The sequence below is a fragment of the Salvelinus fontinalis genome, chromosome 31 (genome assembly GCF_029448725.1).
Source record: "Salvelinus fontinalis isolate EN_2023a chromosome 31, ASM2944872v1, whole genome shotgun sequence".
Taxonomy (NCBI): domain Eukaryota; kingdom Metazoa; phylum Chordata; class Actinopteri; order Salmoniformes; family Salmonidae; genus Salvelinus; species Salvelinus fontinalis.
In genome coordinates this window covers 45,884,940-45,897,008 of record NC_074695.1, presented here as the reverse complement: position 1 = coordinate 45,897,008, position 12,069 = coordinate 45,884,940, and the positions used below count along the sequence as shown (strand labels likewise).

At 46.0% G+C, this 12,069-nt stretch overlaps 1 protein-coding gene across 2 annotated transcripts in view; it reads right to left on the bottom strand.

The window, feature by feature from the left end:
* The window catches only part of LOC129830384 (cadherin-4-like), a 370,018-nt gene that overhangs the window by 95,641 nt on the left and 262,308 nt on the right, over window positions 1-12,069 (bottom strand). For both annotated transcript variants that reach the window (XM_055892928.1, XM_055892929.1), the window contains one exon: window positions 4,746-4,972. In XM_055892928.1, the coding sequence (XP_055748903.1) occupies window positions 4,746-4,972 (227 nt within the window). The remainder of the gene's footprint in view (window positions 1-4,745; window positions 4,973-12,069) is intronic.

Sequence of the window (12,069 nt, the reverse complement as noted above, 5' to 3'; positions counted from 1 at the left end):
GTCCTGCCATCCAGGCCTTCTACACCAGGCGGTGTCAGAGGAAGGCCCTAAAAATGTTCAAAGACCCCAACCACCCCAGTCATAGACTGTTTTCTCTACTACCGCATGGCAAGCGGTATCGGAGTGCCAAGTCTAGGACAAAAAGGCTTCTCAACAGTTTTTACCCCCAAGCCATAAGACTCCTGAACAGGTAATCAAATGGCTACCCAGACTATCTGCATTGTGTTCCACCCCCCAACCCCTCTTTTACGCTGCTGCTACTCTCTGTTTATCATATATGCACAGTCACTTTAACTATACATTCATGTACATATGTATATACTACCTCAATTGGCCCGACCAACCAGTGCTCCCGCACATTGGCTAACCGGGCTATCTGCATTGTGTCCCGCCACCCGCCAACCCCTCTTTACGCTACTGCTACTCTCTTTTCATCATACACTGCTCAAAAAAATAAAGGGAACACTTAAACAACACAATGTAACTCCAAGTCAATCACACTTCTGTGAAATCAAACTGTCCACTTAGGAAGCAACACTGATTGACAATAAATTTAACATGCTGTTGTGCAAATGGAATAGACAAAAGGTGGAAATTATAGGCAATTAGTAAGACAACCCCAAAAAAGGAATGGTTCTGCAGCTGGTGACCACACACCACTTCTCAGTTCCTATGCTTCCTGGCTGATGTTTTGGTCACTTTTGAATGCTGGCGGTGCTTTCTCTCTAGTGGTAGCATGAGACGGAGTCTACAACCCACACAAGTGGCTCAGGTAGTGCAGTTCATCCAGGATGGCACATCAACGCGAGCTGTGGCAAAAAGGTTTGTTGTGTCTGTCAGCGTAGTGTCCAGAGCATGGAGGCGCTACCAGGAGACAGGCCAGTACATCAGGAGACGTGGAGGAGGCCGTAGGAGGGCAACAACCCAGCAGCAGGACCGCTACCTCCGCCTTTGTGCAAGGAGGTGCACTGCCAGAGCCCTGCGAAATGACCTCCAGCAGGCCACAAATGTGCATGTGTCAGCATATGGTCTCACAAGGGCTCTGAGGATCTCATCTCGGTACCTAATGGCAGTCAGGCTACCTCTGGCGAGCACATGGAGGGCTGTGCGGCCCCACAATGAAATGCCACCCCACACCATGACTGACCCACCGCCAAACCGGTCATGCTGGAGGATGTTGCAGGCAGCAGAACGTTCTCCACGGCGTCTCCAGACTCTGTCACGTCTGTCACATGTGCTCATGTGCTCAGTGTGAGCCTGCTTTCATCTGTGAAGAGCACAGGGCGCCAGTGGCGAATTTGCCAATCTTGGTGTTCTCTGGCAAATGCCAAACGTCCTGCACGGTGTTGGGCTGTAAGCACAACCCCCACCTGTGGACGTCGGACCCTCATACCACCCTCATGGAGTCTGTTTCTGACCGTTTAAGCAGACACATGCACATTTGTGGCCTGCTGGAGGTCATTTTGCAGGGCTCTGGCAGTGCACCTCCTTGCACAAAGGCGGAGGTAGCGGTCCTGCTGTTGGGCTGTTGCCCTCCTACGGCCTCCTCCACATCTCCTGATGTACTGGCCTGTCTCCTGGTAGCGCCTCCATGCTCTGGACACTACGCTGACAGACACAACAAACCTTTTTGCCACAGCTCGCGTTGATGTGCCATCCTGGATGAGCTGCACTACCTGAGCCACTTGTGTGGGTTGTAGACTCCGTCTCATGCTACCACTAGAGTGAAAGCACCGCCAGCATTCAAAAGTGACCAAAACATCAGACAGGAAGCATAGGAACTGAGAAGTGGTGTGTGGTCACCACCTGCAGAACCATTCCTTTTTTGGGGTTGTCTTACTAATTGCCTATAATTTCCACCTTTTGTCTATTCCATTTGCACAACAGCATGTGAAATTTATTGTCAATCAGTGTTGCTTCCTAAGTGGACAGTTTGATTTCACAGAAGTGTGATTGACTTGGAGTTACATTGTGTTGTTTAAGTGTTCCCTTTATTTTTTTGAGCAGTGTATATACATAGTCACTTTAACCATATCTACATATACATACTACCTCAATCAGCCTGACTAATCGGTGTCTGTATTTAGCCTCGCTACTTTTATAGCCTCGCTACTGTATATAGCCTCACTACAGTTTTTCACTGTCTTTTAACTGTTGTTTTTATTTCTTTACTTACCTATTGTTCACCTAATATATTTTTTGCACTATTGGTTAGAGCCTGTAAGTAAGCATTTCACTGTTGTTTTCGACGCACGTGACAAATAAACTTTGATTTGATTATTATTGGACAACAGTTCATTCCTGGGTTGCCAGGTTTGATCTACCATTATAGGACTACTCAGTGTATTCCTGGATTCAGATACTATTATAGGACTACTCAGTTCATTCCTGGGTTGCCAGGTTTGAGACACCATTATAGGACTACTCAGTCTCCCGCCTGGGTATTCAGGTTTGAGACACCATTATAGGACTACTCAGTTCATTCCTGGGTTGCCAGGTTTGAGACACCATTATAGGACTACTCAGTCTCCCGCCTGGGTTGCCAGGTTTTGAGACACCATTATAGGACTACTCAGTCTCCTGCACGGGTTGCCAGGTTTTGAGACACAATTATAGGACTACTCAGTTCATTCCTGGGTTGCCAGGTTTCAGACACCATTATAGGACTACTCAGTCTCCTGCCTGGGTTGCCAGGTTTGAGACACCATTATAGGACTACTCAGTTCATTCCTGGGTTGCCAGGTTTGAGACACCATTATAGGACTACTCAGTTCATTTCTGGGTTGCCAGGTTTGAGACACCATTATAGGACTACTCAGTTCATTCCCGGGTTGCCAGGTTGGAGACACCATAATAGGACTACTCAGTCTCCTGCCTGGGTTGCCAGGTTTGAGCTACTATTATAGGACTAGTCAGTGTCTTCCTGGGTTGCCAGGTTTGTGCAAGTGAGGCTAACACAGAGAAACATATACATTGAGCATGGGCACGCGCATACCAACACATAGCACACATTAAGAAACACCCTCAGAGACAATGAAACATGCTTTCACACACTGGACAGGCGGCAAACAAACACAGAGACACAGATCCACTGACACAGAACACACATTCTTTCAATATGTTTTATTTACAATGACAGCCTACCGAGAGGCAAAGAGCCTCCTGTGGGGACGGGGCTGGGATAAGATATTTTTTTTTAACTGGACAAAACACACATCACGACAAGAGAGACACCACAACACTACATAAAGAGAGACCTAAGACAACAACACAACATGGCAGCAATACAACATGGTAGCAGCACAAAACATGGTACAAACATTGCCAGGCACAGAAAACAGCACGAAGGGCAAAAAGGTAGAGACAAACAATAAATCACGCAACGCGTCAGTAAAGAGTGTCCATGATTGTCCAGCTAGAGTGTTTTGTTTGTAAGCTCCTTCCAGTCGCTAGCCGCAGCGGCCTGAAAAGAGGAGCGACCCAGGGATGTGTACGCTTTGGGGACCTTGAACAGAATGCGAATGACAGAATGGGTGCTGTACGTGTAGGAAAGAGGGTTGCAGCTAGGAGGGAGGCCTAAGAGCGTTTTATAAATAAGCATCAACCCATGGGTCTTGTGTCGGGTATACGGAGATGGCCAGTTACAGAGGAGTATAGACTGCAGTAATATGTCCTATAAGGAGCATTGGTGGCAAATCCGATGGCCCAATGGTAAAGAACATCTTGCCGCTGGAGAGCACCCTTACCCGCCGATCTATAAATTACGTCTCCGTAATCTAGCATGGGTATGATGGTCATCTGAATCAGGGTTAGTTTGGCAGCTGGGGTGAAAGAGGAGCGATTACGATAGAGGAAACCAAGTCTCGATTTAACGTACGCCTGCAGCTTGGATATGGGCTGAGAGAAGGACAGTGTACCGTCTAGCCATCCTCCCAAGTACACGAAGAAGCTTTGTCGTAGTGCGTTTAACACAAAATCCCGGGAGGGGCCAGCTGAGTATAAAACTAGGGGGTATAAGTCTTAACAATGTATCACACAAGTCTCCTTGACCCAGGAACACAGTCATCCCTGACACCCAAGATATTCTTTCCAGAAGAGATTCAATCCCACAATGCCTTGCACCACTACTACCTGTGTCCCCCGACCTCTTTTACAGACTAATTGAGACCAAGTGTGAGTGCTGTCCGACATTAAGGCTGTAAGCGATCACTCCGTCTCTGCTGGAATTGATCTGGGGTGGCTTGGATGCCTTCTATTGGCACCGCCCCCATAAAAGTAGCGTGCGTTGTCGTTGCTGAACGTGGTTAACATTAGCAGCGCTGCTGCCCTCCTCTAGGCTGGCACTGACGATCACGTGAGGTGAGGCGACGCGCTCTAGTCAGAGCTCTGTAGTCTACCTGGTCTTTAACACTGTCAGGGAAAACCAGCCTGAGGGCAACCGGGGACAGGGAGGGACAGACAGACGGGCGGATGGATGTTTTCCAATAACAACTTACGGGTGAGTACAGTCCTCCTCCCCTTTGAGAGTGTGATGATCGTACCACTCAGTTGTTAGTTGCTATCCAGACCCCAGCAGAAGATAAGGGAGTAAGGGAGAACACACTGAGCTGATCGCTGACTGAAACTTGACTGAAATACGTTTCAAAGGTGTGTGAGAGTGGGTGCGTACGTGTGACGTGAGTATGCACCTACGTGCATGTGTGTGTGTGTGCACATCTACTGTATGAACAGAATGATATTCTTACCTGATTGCCTGGCGGTGAGGGTGTGGCTTGCCCCATCGGGGCCAGTTTGACCGTTGTCTCCCACACGTGTGTGTGTGGACCGCTGGCAGTGACCGTGAACTGGACCGGTCCGCTCAGGCCTGCCACCTCTCTCTGGGTGTAGATGGACCCATCGGTCCCAACGCTGAACCTGGCGTCACCGCTCTGAAAGACCACCCCCTCGTTCTCCATACAGTCATCAAACCTCACTAGAGAGATAGAGAGAGATAGAGACAGAGAGAGAGAGAGAGACAGAGAGACAGAGAGAGAGAGACAGAGAGAGAGATGTAATTCATGCATAGTTATGACTGGATAATACTACCAATACATGGTTCACATTATCATACGTGAATGACCATTCATGCATGGTGGTGGATACCGTTCTTGTTCCATTGAAAGGTTATGAATACAGCAGTGTGGTATTTTGCTCTTGAGCTGTTTGATGTTGTCTCTTCACGCCTGCATACATCATCTGCCTGCCGGTCTCTCTGTGGACTTTTACCCCGAAATGATGTTTGGAGAAATATCCCTGATAATGTCACAACCTTTCCAAAGGAGCAGGGTGGAAATAAAGGAGAGAATCAGATGGGCTTTGTGTTGCCGTCTCTGTCGGAGAGAGGAGAATGAGCTAGTATACTGTAAAGCGCATTCACACTTATAGAATATGTAGCATCTGGTCATAACCCAAAAGCTCTAACACAAGGATATAAGTACATTCAGAGTTGAAGACGTTGGACTCTTGGCCACAGATACAAATAAACACTCAAATCTGAGAACGGAGAATAGGCAATTATAGCATACTATACCGCAGAGACTTAAAGAATCAGAACATGGACATACTGTACATATAAAGACCAAGATACAAAAATGACAATTTAATGCAGAGGCCTATAATGTTTTGGGCAAAGCCACGTATACAAGGCGAATAAGCACTCTCACGCACCCATTCTATTCATTACAAATACAACAGTCAGAGAATGTGATGTGAAATGACCCGTATCACCAAGTCCTGTTCAGATTCATGTTAACCCTTGAAGTGGCACACCAATAAAAAGAATAGCAACTGCAAAATGTGTATTTCGCCTCAATATAGGCCATACAAGTGATGTTTGAGAGGTCAATGCAATTTTACAACCTTCTAATCTGAAATTGTCTACACAATTAGCACAAAACAAACAAAGCACTGTGTGATAAATTAGGTTTGGTTTTGCTCACATTCACTTCCTGGTTTTCAACCCTCTTTGAATGGGTGTTTAAACAAAGATGTGAGTCCGATAATGAAAACCACATGATCATTTTACTAAATGGCATTGGTTAATGATAAATTATGCCAAACAAAATGAATATGTTTAATTTAAAGTTGGTTGTCAAAATTAAGTCCACCGCCCAAGTTCAGCTGTCTGTGAAAGGAGTAATGAGAGAGAGAGAGAGAGAGAGAGAAAAGGAGAGACAAAAAGAGTGAGAGAGAGAGAGAGAGAGAGAGAAAGAAAAAAAGAGAGAGAGAGAGAGAGAGAGAGAGAGAGAGAGAGAGAGAAAGAGAGAGAATAATTTAATTAATTAATTTTATTACAATGTATATTGTATACATTGTTGCTTTGGCAATATTGACACAATGTTTTTCATGCCAATAAAGCAGCTTGAATTTGAATTTGAGAGAGAGAGAAAGAAAAATAAAGAGAGAGAGAGAGGGAGAGAAAAAGAGAGAGAGAGAAAAAGAAAAAGAGAGAGAGAGAGAGAAAAAGAGAGGAGGTGTCTATATTCAGTTTCACTAATTACACACAATCATTAAACAGAGGCAGTGGAACAGCCTGTTAGAAAGAAGCAGAGATTGAATGAAACTCGAAACCCAACCCTGAGTCTGAACCTCCCGTCTCCATGGCTGACTGAACACACTATTGACTTCGACCACGGGCTAATACGCAGCAAATCAGCATGAAATTGAGCAAATGTCCTTATCCTTCACATCCCTGAAAAAACTACACAACGGATGGATGGGAGGCGCCGAAACTCAGTTACTCCACAAACACAATGTAGAATTCAAATCAAACAAAGGTCATAAAAGATGTGTGTACAATACTGTATTTATGTTCCTAAGTTGTGTGGTCCTTGTACTCAGGTCCTGCTGAGACAATATTGTATTACTACGTGTTATTATCTCCTGTTATGGGTTTATTATTCTGTGTCCAAACACGTTCCCACCAGCTACACACCACTGGAAGAGCCAGACTATTGTTTTCTGTCTTCAGCCCACCACAAACAGACCCACGCCACCCCACCAATCTCCAGGTTCTGGGGCCGGGGCAATTAGCTTCTCTCTCTCTCTGTCTCACTCTGTCTTTTTCTCCTTCCCCGGGATTACCTTGTCTAGACGGCATCTCGAGTGAGAGGAACCTTGGGGCTGAAGGACGGAACTCACCAGAGTCTGTTCCCATTCGCTCTCAACGTTTCCACGAGCCACCACTTCAACAGCTGAACCATGTACAGTATCTACACTATCTCTGTCTGCCTGTAACTAAAATCCTTCTCCGTCCTCTGGGCCCGGCGGTGGTGATGTATCTGGTAAAACATCATTAAAAACGTTCTCTCTGAAACTAAACCCGGACAGAATGAACCATCACCACTCTGTCATTTCCTGATAACGGGTGTTGTCTAAGTACAGGCGTCCCAGTCTAGCCTGTGGTATTAGGGGCACTGAGTTTTGTGATACAACAGAAGAGTCCCCGGTCACCACAAACATCAATATACAGTATCGCAACACATTTATCAACACTCTCTCTGTCTTTTTCTTTTTCTCTCTTTGGCTCTCGCTCTGTGCCTTCCTCTCCCTCCCTCTACCTCTCTCCCTGCCCTCTCTTTTCCCCTTTCTCTCCCTGTCCTCTCTCTCTTCTCTCTCTCTTCTCTCTCTCTGTTCTCTCTGCAGGACAAACAAACGCTACAGTTGGCAAACAAGCGCTGAAACAGTTTTGGAAGGCAGCCTGATTATATTAGCAAAGAGGAAGTCACATTCAAATTCCAAAATGCTTTATTGTAATGACAAGTGCTCATGTATCGCTGCAGCAGTCAAATATGTGCATATAATGAGCAGCAGGTGGTCTTTCTCGCTCTCTCCCCCCTCCCTCCCTCTCTCTCCCTCTCTCTCTCTCTCCCCCCTCTCTCTCTCTCTCTCTCCCCCTCCCTCTCTCTCTCTCTCCCCCTCCCTCTCTCTCTCCCCCTCCCTCTCTCTCTCCCCCTCCCTCTCTCCCACTCCCACTCCCACTCCCTCTCTCTCTCCCTCTCTCTCTCCCCCTCCCTCTCTCTCTCTGGGCACAGAGCCAGTGGTGCAGTAGTCCCCTACAGAAGAAGCTCAGAGAAAGGGCGGGAGAGGAAAGGATATCTCCAAGCTTCTCAAACTGATAGCCTTGCATGTATGTGTGTATGTGTGTGTGTGCATGTGTGTGTGTGTGTGTGTGTGTGTAGGGGGGGGGGGGGGGGGGGGGGGGGGGGGGGGCATTCTGGCCCTTTGGTGAAGTGCATGGGGAACTAACTGAGACGTGCTAATAGGCAGGTGTGTATAAAGCATTTGCCTGGTGTACACCCCAACCCCCCCCACACACTACTCATAAACACCCCGTAGCTCACCTTCACAGTCCATTAGCATCCTTATATCCACACATTTGATACATTCCCTGTCTTTCAATGCCAGATGCCTGAATAACAAAGGAAAGACAAAGCTCTCTTCCCCCCCACTCTCCCTTCTGGTATTCTGGACAGGCATGTGGAGGACCACCTCTGTACTGGCTGATGGCTAGGGTTATACTTTGGTCGTACCTCTGTCATGGGCTTTGCTTGAGTTGAGAGTTTTTTTTTTTTTTCATTCGATTATTCATAGTGCATCTCTGTGTGTTCATACAGACACAACAGGGCTAAAGGAGAGCTGCATAAGGAAGTGTGTGCTGGATGTGTCAAAAGCAGCTAAACAAACACCACTGTTGCTTGCCAATATCTCCCTCTCTTCGTCTCTGTGTGGAGCCCTTCACCTTTCTCTATCTCCATCACAAATGGAGGCGACCTCATTTGATCCTCTCTCTTCAGTTGTGTCTCTATGTATTACAGATGTATTGTGTGTGTGTGTGTGTGTGTGTGTGTGTGTGTGTGTGTGTGTGTGTGTGTGTGTGTGTGTATGTGTGTGTGTGTGTGTGTGTGTGTGTGTGCGCGTACAGTTGAAGTCAGAAGTTTACATACACCTTAGCCCAATACATTTAAACTCAGTTTTTCACAATTCCTGACATTTAATCCTAGTAAAAATCCCCTGTCTTAGGTCAGTTAGGATCACCACTTTATTTTAAGAATGTGAAATGTCAGAGTAATAGTAGAGAGAATGATTTATGTCAGCTTTTATTTTCTTTCATCACATCCCCAGTGGGTCAGAAGTTTACATACACGCAATTAGTATTTGGTACCATTGCCTTTAAATTGTTTAACTTGAGTCAAACGTTTCGGGTAGCCTTCCACAAGATTCCCACAGTAAGTTGGGTGAATTTTGGCCCATTCCTCCTGACAGAGCTGATGTAACTGAGTCAGGTTTGTAGGCCTCCTTGCTCGCACACGCTTTTTCAGTTCTGCCACAAATCTTCTGTGGGATTGAGGTCAGGACTTTGTGATGGTCACTCCAATACCTTGACTTTGTTGTCCTTAAGCTATTTTGCCACAACTTTGAAAGTATGCTTGGGGTCATTGTCCATTTGGAAGACACATTTGCGACCAAGCTTTAACTTCCTGAATGATGTCTTGAGATGTTGCTTCAATATATCCACATAATTTGACTTCCTCATGATGCCATCTATTTTGTGAAGTGCACCAGTCCCTCCTGCAGCAAAGCACCCCCACAACATGATGCTGCCACCCCCGTGCTTCACGGTTGGGATGGTGTTCTTTGGCTTGCAAGCCTCCCCCTTTCTCCTCCAAACATAACGTTGGTCATTATGGCCAAACAGTTCTATTTTTGTTTCATCAGACCAGAGGACATTTCTCCAAAAAGTACGATCTTTGTCCCCATGTGCAGTTGCAAACCGTAGTCTGGCTTTTTTTATGGCGGTTTTAGAGCAGTGGCTTCTTCCTTGCTGAGCGGCCTTTCAGGTTATATCGATATATAGGACTCGTTTTACTGTGGATATAGATACTTTGTACCCGTTTCCTCCAGCATCTTCACAAGGTCCTTTTGATGTTGTTCTGGGATTGATGTGCAATTCTCGCACCAGAGTTCGTTCATCTCTAGGAGACGGAACGCGTCTCCTTCCTGAGCGGTATGAGGGCTGCGTGGTCCCATGGTGTTTATACTTGCATACTATTGTTTGTATAGATGAACGTGGTACCTTCATGCGTTTGGATTGCTCCCAAGGATGAACCAGACATGTGGAGGTCTACAATTTATTTTCTAAGGTCTTGGCTGATTTCTTTGGATTTTCCCATGATGTCAAGCAAAGAGGCACTGAGTTTGAAATACACTCACAAGTACACCTCCAATTGACTGAAATAATGTCAATTAGCCTATCAGAAGCTTCTAAAGCCATGGCATAATTTTCTGGAATTTTCCAAGCCGTTTAAAGGCACAGTCAACTTAGTGTATGTACATTTCTGACCCACTGGAATTGTGATACAGTGAATTATAAGTGAAAGTGCCGCTTGCTATAGACCACCTTCTGCCCTCATCTGTGCTCTGGACACCATATGCAAATTGATTGCCCCCCATCTATCTTCAGAGCTTGTGATGCTAGGTGACCTAAACTGGGACATGTTTAACACCCTGGCCATCCTACAATCTAAGCGTGATGCTCTCAATCTCACACAAATTATCAATGAACCCACCAGGTACAAACCTAAATCCGTAAACACGGGCACCCTCATAGATATCATCCTAACCAACCTGCCCTCTAAATACACCTCTGCTGTTTTCAACCAAGATCTCAGCAATCACTGCCTCATTGCCTGTGTCCGTAATGGGTCTGCGGTCAAGCGACCACCCCTCATAACTGTCAAACGCTCCCTAAAACACTTCAGCGAGCAGGCCTTTCTAATCGACCTGGCCGGGGTATCCTGGAAGGATATTGATCTCATCCTGTCAGTAGAGGATGCCTGGTTATTCTTTAAAAGTGCTTTCCTCACCTTCTTAAATAAGCATGCCCATTCAAACAATTTAGAACCAGGAACAGATATAGCATTTGGTTCACTCCAGACCTGACTGCCCTTGACCAGCACTAAAACATCCTGTGGTGTTCTGCACTAGCATCGAACAGCCCCCGTGATATGCAACTGTTCAGGGAAGTTAGGAACCAATATACACAGACAGTTAGGAAAGCAAAGGCTAGCTTTTTCAAGCAGAAATTTGCATCCTGTAGCACAAACTCCAAAAAGTTCTGGGGCACTGTAAAGTCCATGGAGAATAAGAGCACCTCCTCCCAGCTGCCCACTGCACTGAGGCTAGGAAACACTGTCACCACTGATAACTCTACAATAATTGAGAATTTCAATAAGCATTTTTCTACGGCTGGCCATGCTTTCCACCTGGCTACCCCGACACCGGTCAATAGCCCTGCACCCTTCACTGCAACTTGCCCAAGCCTCCCCCACTTCTCCTTCACCCAAATCCAGAGAGCTGATGTTCTGAAAGAGCTGCAAAATCTGGACCCCTACAAATCAGCATGGCCCTCTCCTCCTAAAATGTTCAGCCGAAATTGTTGCAATTACTAGCTTGTTCAACCTCTCTTTCGTATCGTCTGAGATCCCCAAAGATTGGAACGCTGCCGCGGTCTACCTGGTTAAATAAAGGTGAAATAAAAAATGAATATATAATCCGTCTGTAAACAATTGTTAGAAAAATTACTTGTGTCATGCACAAAGTAGATGTCCTAACTGACTTGCCCAAACTATAGTTTGTTAAGAAATTTGTGGAGTGGTTGAAAAACAAGTTTTAATGATTCCAACCTAAGTGTATGTAAACTTCCGACTTCAACTGTATGTGTGTGTATTTGTCTGTCCCGGTGTTGACAAAAGCGTAACAAACAGATTCCGCGATAACAATCTAAATGAGTGACAGACCAAGTATCCAATTGGAATACCCCAGAGGTACCTAGAGACTCCTATTGTTGGACCAATCAGAAATACAACGACACTGCCAGTTGCAGTTCTTTGTCATCACCCCCCCCCCCCCCCCCCGACCAGCCCCCGATACACAACATACACACACACAAAACTCCAAAGAGTGCCATTTCATAACGGTTCGGGCGGTTCGATAGCAGAATGAGATTATAAAAATATGCTCACAACAGCG